Raw genomic sequence first — 7,965 nt, forward strand, 5'->3', positions numbered from 1 at the left:
GAAGTATGTGACCGTATAATTCAGAAAACTACTCACCGTTTCAAGTCTTTAAGCTATCTAGACGCAACAAAATTGTTAAACAGCAAATTTTCTGGCAATTTTTCGCATAGCCTAATTTTCCTAATGCGAACTTGAAGTTGCTGTCAACAGCTATGCTGTACTGAACAAAAGAGTGTTAAAGACACAACTTTGAGTTCTATAAGGAACACCTGCCTTCCGGAATATAGATGGAGCTGTTCAATTGTTACGATACATAGCCTCCAACAATTCACAGGTTCCATTCTGTGAAGTTGTTAAATATTTTGGTTACAACACCAATGACCACTGCTGAGCCAGAAAGATGTTTTTCTTACTTAAAACGCATAAAAACGTTTTTAAGGAACACTATGTCCCAGGATCACCTCACTGCTCTTGCAACACTGTCAATAGAAAAGAGTATGATGTCCAAGATGAAGGATTTAACACCAGGGTAATTCACAGGTTCTACAGTAGGAAGGAACGTCGTATGGATTTCATATTTTGTCACTAGGCGAGTCTCAAATTAAGATAAATACATATAAGTGTATACAGTAGGCCAATATAGAAATTGTAGCACACTCATTATTTTAACCACCAGCCGCTACTGACCAAGTGTATATCATAGCAATATTACTGACCATTACACTACTATTCTTTCATTACATTTACTAATAAAGTAGATTTTGAAGACTCTGAAACTTATAAATATAATGGTAATATCAATTATGATGACCTTTTGTTAGATATAAGTAATGAAACATGGGATAATGTACTGAGTTGTAATGATTCCAATAATGGTATGGAAACTTTTTACCAAATTGTAAATATGAATATTGTAAAGCACACAAATAAAACTATTCAAAAAGTTTCTAGTAAGCTTAAAAAGATTAAACCATGGATTACAAATGGTATAGTTAAATCAATCCGTACGAGAGACAAACTCGCAAGCAAATTAAGAAAAGAACCATTTAATATTATTTAAAAAAAACAAATTTAAGAAATTTCGTAACATGTTAACTAATCTAATAAAGAGAGAGAAAAATATAGGAATAATACTAAAATGTTTTGGCAAACTGTGCGAGAAGCGGCAAATATTGAAGTAAATAAAAAAGAACATTTTAATGAGCTTGTTTCTCGAAATGGTTTAATCTTAAGTGATAAAAACATACTGCAACAGAATTTAATTTGTATTTTACAAACATTGGCTTGGATATTGTATCATCTATAAAAAATAACAATTTTCTTAGCAATGTAACTTCAGTAAATTTTTGTATGTATCTTTACCCCATAACAGATGACGAAATAATCAATATAGCCAAAATTTTAAAAAATAATGTATCACCTGGTCCTGATAACGTAAGTGCTAAAATACTTAAGATAGTTATAAATTATATTGCCAAACCTCTAACTCATATTTTTAATTTATGTTTTTAAATGGTAAATTCCCAAATAATTTTTAAAATGCAATTGTGAAACCTATTTTTAAAACAGGAGCATAAGAAATATGAATAATTATAGACCAATATCATTCCTTTCATGTATTTAAAATTTGCTAGAAAAATGTATTAAAGTTCGATTAATAAATTATCTTGATAAACATAATATATTAGTAATACCGGTAATCAATTTGGTTTTCGAAAAAATTTCAGTACAGATAATGCAATATATCAAGTTACTAAAAAAATTGTTAGAGAATTTGATCTAGGTAACAAATGTATTGGTATTTTCCTGGACTTAAGAAAAGCATTTGATACATAAAGCATAATCTTAATTGAGAAATTAGACTTATTAGGAATCAAAGGTAATGCTTTAAACTTAATAAACTCATATCTCGACAGAATTCAAATAACGAAAATTGACAATTATTCAAGTGAACCTGCCATTATTAATACAGGTGTTCCGCAAGGCACAGTTCTAGGCCCTATTTTACTTTTAATATATATTAATGACTTATTAAAAACAGACTTACAACAATATAATGGTGTTCATTATTCTTATGCAGATGACACAGTTTTACTTTTTGGTGGAAAAACCTGATATAATGCATGTAATAATTCAAATAATGGACTTAAATTCATTTAAAAAAATGGTTTGACATAAATTATTTTTCTTATTCCATTCTCATTATCTGAAAAATGTAACACACCTCCTACATCTATATTAGCCTAAGTATTAAATTACATAACTCTAATTGTTGCTTTATACAGTGTAAATGTCAATTATGGCTTTAGAAAAGGAAGATCATGTGTAGATCCATTATTTAGTATCAAACTATTGTTGGAAAAAAGAAGAGAATTTAATTTAGAAACCCATATAGCTTTTATTGATTTTGTGAAAGCTTTTGATAAAGTCCGAAGAGACCTTTTATTCGACATATTACAAGAAAAAAATATTCCAAATTTGCTATTCCAAAATATAATAGAAATCTACACGGACAGCAAAATAAGTGTCAAAATAAATAACTGTATATCCGAAAGAAAATTAGTTAATAATGGAGTTCGACAAGGTTGTCCACTATCACCAACTTTATTTAATATTTATATAAATGAAATTATTTTAAAATGGAACCAAATCTACACATCAGGAATCAAAATAACCAGTGCTCTAACATTAAATACCTTACTCTATGCCGATGATCAAGCCATAATTTCCAATTCAGAGGATAATTTACAAAGAGGATTGTATACATTAAATGAAATATTAAAAGATTTTGGGATGGAAATTTCAGCACAAAAATCAAAAGTAATGGCATTTTTAGGACAAGACCCAGTGAGAAGTAAGATAATACACAATAACCAATGCCTCGAACAAGTGCAAAATTTCAATTATCTGGGTTGTGAAATATCTTATCAAAATGAAAAAGATGTGAACAAGAAAATTACCAAATTTACACAAATTCTAGGAATAATAAACAATACATTAAAAGCTAAATTAGTACAAAAATCTACAAGAATAAAAATATATAATACACTAGCATTACCCACCCTTCTATACAGAAGCGAGATTTGGACATTAAAGAAAAAAGACATGAACAGAATCAAAGCAACGGAAATGAAATTTTTCAGGAGAACAGCAGGATATACTCTTTTAGACCGAAAAAGGAATGAAGAAATCTTAGAACAATTAGAAGTAGAGTCAGTAGAAGAAAAAATTACCAGATACAAATTCAATTGGCTAGATCATGTAAGAAGAATGGAAAATTCAAGAATCCCAAAAATTATGATGCAATATAAACCTAGAGGACATCGTCGACCAGGAAGACCGTTAAGAAGACTGCTAGATGGGGCCGAAACAGGTCTACAGAGGCCTAATTCGTGAAGGATGATGATGATGATGATGAAATGTCAATTATTAAGGAGTCCTCTGAAGTTAAGTATTTAGGCATAATTTTCGACAATCATATTTTAAAATGGAACCAACACATTAATTACCTTTGTAATAAATTACGTAAAATAATATATTATTTTGTTTTATTGAGTAATTACTTGTCAATAAGTTTATTACGCACAATATACTTAACTTTATTTCAATCGGTAATTATGTATGGAATTATAGGATGGGGTAGCTTATTTAAATCCAATTTTAATCCACTTTATTCATTACAAAGAAAATACCTAATTAAAATTATGTCTTCATAAACCTACTGATTTTCCATCTCAAATATTGTTTTCAGACTTTAATGTTCTTAAAATAAGACAAATTTATTATATTGTATTAATAAAATTCATACACAAAAATCGAAATAATTTTGTATTGTATTCTCATAGTTATGAAACAAAAGGTATGAATTATTTAAGATTGTTTGAACCAATATGCAACAGTATTTAATCATAGTAGCAATTTAGGCCCAAGAATATATAACAAATTTATATTTAAATATTCTAATCTTGTAAATTCTGATAGTTCTAGTATTAAATTTAAAAAGTTATGTATGATTTTATAAAAATTGAAAAATTGTAAAGTTAAATTTATATATTCTTATTGCGTAGTAGACATAAGACAAATTGTATTATATACTTCCTAATTTCAGTTCAGGAATCTGCCCCTGAGCGCAAGTTCTCTTTCAGGGGTGAGCTAAAGTTTTTCTGTTTATATTATATTTTATGTTACAATTATTAGCAAAATAAATAAATTATGCATGTAGTTATTCTTTCGTGATCATAATGAACATCAATAAAAAATAGGGGATTTCCACTATTATGACTACAAATGGGGAAGTCCTGATATGATCCCAGCATACATTGTAAAAGCTTGGCAGGACTAATTAATCCTCCTTTAATGCATATATCTATCTCTTAAAACAAGTAACTTCCTTCAATGTGGAAAGTAGCTAAAATGTGCCCTATATTCAAGAAAGGAGATGTAAATAATATTGAAAGTTACAGACCAATTTCCATACTCTCTATTTTTATTAAGATTTTTGAATCTATAATCTACAGTTCTGTTTACTTTCAAGTCAGTAGTTTTATTAACGACTGCCAATTTGGATTTAGGTCTAAAAGGTGTTCATCAACCAACTTGGTTTTGCTAACAGATTATGTATGTAAGGAAATGGAAAAATCTGGGCAGGTTGACTGCGTTTACACAGATTTCCAAAAAGCATTTGACAGAGTTGATCATGGACGTCTCATCACAAAATTGGTTTTTCTAATCAACTATTGACTTTTATAAAATCATATTTGCAAGAAAGAAAACAATATGTATGTTATAATGGACGGTAATCAGATGTTTATCCAGTAACTTTAGGGTGCCACAAGGTTCGAAGCTTTATTAATGATTTACCAGGTTGCATTAACAACTCGCTTAGCTTATTATTCACTGATGATTTAATAGTACATTATGCAACGAGCCTATAATGGTAGCAATTAAAACGCGAGTATGTTTATGAAACGAGCACAAGCGAGTTTCATAATTTTCATAAGAGCGTCTTAATTACCATTATAGGCAAGTTTCATAAGACTTTTTATGCTCGACCATATTTCTAACTTGAAATTATTCATAAGTATTCATGTTATTGTTATCTAAGTGAGGAGCAGAACTGACCTTCTGCAATAGCCTACCTCGTAAATTGTGAGATGTGCGCAGATGCGAAAGTATTAATTTTTCCGAGAAACAGATATCGACGACCTTGATATAATCTAGAGAGTAAAAGAAACAATCTTGATATAACCTTGAAATTGAATTAGTCATTGAAAAGCGAGATGACAAATTGAATTTATTTGAATATTATTTACAATTAACGCTAATTATTATAGTAACAGAACTGACTTTATTTCAAATGTAGATTATTTATTGTGCAATTGGTGAAATCGATCTTTGCGCTTTCATATGGTGCTTTCTGATTGGCGGAACACCTGAACTTTAATGAATAGGTGTATTTTAATGAGGTCCATTAAAGGGCTGCTACCAGGTGTATAATTACTACATTTCGGCATGATCGAGCATAAAAATTTATAAAAGTATTCATAGCTTAGATGACTGTTTGTCTCTACAGACTGACATAGATAAATGTTGGCAATGGTCTTTGGAAAACAAACTACCTTTCAACATTATTGGGTGTAATATTATATCATTTACAAGATAAAAGACCTATCATAACTACATGTACTCAATGGGCGGTGCCTTACTGAAAAGAATGGAAGTTGTCAATGATTTGGATGTACAATTAGATACCTAGTAAGTTAACTTTCACAAATCACATAAATAATGTAGTAGCATCAGCATCTAAGTCTTTAGGTTTTTATTATAAATATGATAGACTTTAAAAATATCAAGGCATTAACATGTTCATATTCAAGATCTGTTAGATCTAAATTAGAATATGCATCAATTTTTTGATCTCCCTATACTATTAAGTATACTACATTAATTGAAAATAAGAAATTTCTTAGGTTATTTTATTATATTACTACGATGTATTCTGCGTTACCATATGGTAAAGGATGGGTAGAACGGTGTGGCTTAGTGGATAAAGCGTCAGCACGTAAAGCTGAAAACCCGGGTTCGAGTCCCAGTGCCGGAGAGAATTTTTCTCCGTTCTACCCATCCTTCATCATATGGTAACGCAGAATTCCTGCACGGAAATAACATATATACTTTAGTACATCATAGTAATATGATACGTGTAAATAATCACTTAGTGATTCTAGACAATGCTCATTCCATTGGATCCCGGCCACTTAATCATTTGTAATGAGTGCACCTCTGTACATAGTGTGTTGGACATTGTGCCACTGTCATATATTCTGTGACACAGTACATATGGGTAGGCCATCAAAGGGAAACTGAGAAGGATTGAATCTGGCATCGGAACTAGAATCTGGTGTGGTTTAGTGGATAAAGCATCAGCATATAGAGCTGAAAACCTGGGTTCGAGTCCCGGTGCCTGAGAGAATTTTTCTCCATTCTACCCATCCTTCATCATACTTTATTATAGACAAAATGGCAAATATCCACTAAGTTATGAAACTTATGTTCCATATACTATGCTTATGAAAGTTTACAATTTTAATACTTTAAAATTACGTAGGGTTATTTAGGACATTATGTTCCTTCATTCAATTGTAAATAGATGTAATTGTAATCAGTTAATAAATCTAATCGAATTTGAAGTTCCTAATTTAGTAATAGGATTAATAAAACTTTTTTAAGGTGTCCCCGGACAAATTATAGTATAAATAATAGCATATATAGAAGTTGTTACTATTATAATAAGTATTTTAACAATTGTGATATTTTTAGTTTTAGAAGTACATTTATATCTGCCATAGTATAAAAAGCTCAATCTGTATGCAATTTAATTTAATTAATACCCTATAAGTTTATAGTTTTAATTGCTATCTTATTGTTATTTTTAAGTAGTTTACCCTTATTGTTGTTGGGTAAACTATGAAAAATAAATAAATAAATGTGTACCTAATACAAATACCAAATTTATGAGACTGATCACTGATGCCACACAATTGAATGCAGTGATAAAAAAATATCAACTTCTTTGTAAAACCGTCTCCATAATTACTTTAACAAACTTTATGTCTACACAACCCGATAAAAGGAAAGCGTAGTATCTACTTCCAAAATCAATTAAATATAGTAATACAAATTTGACCTATAGGTCTGCTACATTCCAAACCTGGAAATTGTAACAAAACATTAACTGTCGAAAAATGTCAGAATTGTGACTTAGAAAGCACACAATAAGTTAAGGCTTTATTTTGTACAAAACTCTGTTCACAAGCACAGCAATATGCCAATGTGTGTGTGATACAGGCCTAGCACTGATAAGCTTGTGAAGTTCTTATGCTGTTTCATACACAGCTTTGTCAGTTTATTGCTAATTTTATAACAGAGAACATTACTGTGTAAGTTTCCACACAAACCTATAAGATACATTTTTGGCAATGAGAAAACCGTCGGCCTACACTAAAGTTTTATCCTCCAATTATTCTTTAATGAATAACTAATCCATTTTCCATTCCACTATATAATTTAGAACTATTACTTGAATTCTCCATTGCAGCTGTCAAATGTCATAATTTATAATTTGAACGCAACACAGGAACCAGAATATCAGTTCCCTATGACAGAAGTTACACATAAATCAAAATTTACTAAAACCACGGGCAATCCAAGGAGTCATACTGGTTATGTATCGATGTCATGTGTTAAATGACACATTTTTTTTCTACAGAATATATGGATCATATTGAAGCAGCTTATTTTTGCTATGCATTAGTCACAATGAATAATACTATCTTCAAAATTAAATCAGATATCTTACTTTTGCTGCCACAATCTGCACACAAATTATTTCCTGGTTTTTTTAAGAGCTCTAAAAGCATCTTTTCATTTCTGTCCGCCATTATTATTCTTCCCGATCTCCCCAATGAAACACAGACTGTACATAAGGTTCGTAAGCAACGATAAGGATAATTTCCTTTCAATCTG

The 7,965-nt window shown here is 30.1% G+C and overlaps 1 protein-coding gene and 1 long non-coding RNA gene across 2 annotated transcripts in view; one reads left to right on the forward strand and one right to left on the reverse strand.

The window, feature by feature from the left end:
* LOC138713395 (arf-GAP with dual PH domain-containing protein 1-like) overlaps positions 1-7,921 on the reverse strand; it is a 35,860-nt gene extending 27,939 nt beyond the window's left edge. The window contains exon 1 of the mRNA XM_069845472.1: positions 7,799-7,921. Coding sequence (XP_069701573.1) covers positions 7,799-7,880 — 82 coding nt within the window. The 5' untranslated portion in view covers positions 7,881-7,921. The remainder of the gene's footprint in view (positions 1-7,798) is intronic.
* Positions 1-7,965, forward strand: part of LOC138713401 (uncharacterized) — a 207,000-nt gene that overhangs the window by 154,135 nt on the left and 44,900 nt on the right. The gene's annotated exons all lie outside the window — the stretch shown is intronic.

Source organism: Periplaneta americana, chromosome 14 (assembly GCF_040183065.1).
Source record: "Periplaneta americana isolate PAMFEO1 chromosome 14, P.americana_PAMFEO1_priV1, whole genome shotgun sequence".
Classification (NCBI taxonomy): Eukaryota; Metazoa; Arthropoda; class Insecta; order Blattodea; family Blattidae; genus Periplaneta; species Periplaneta americana.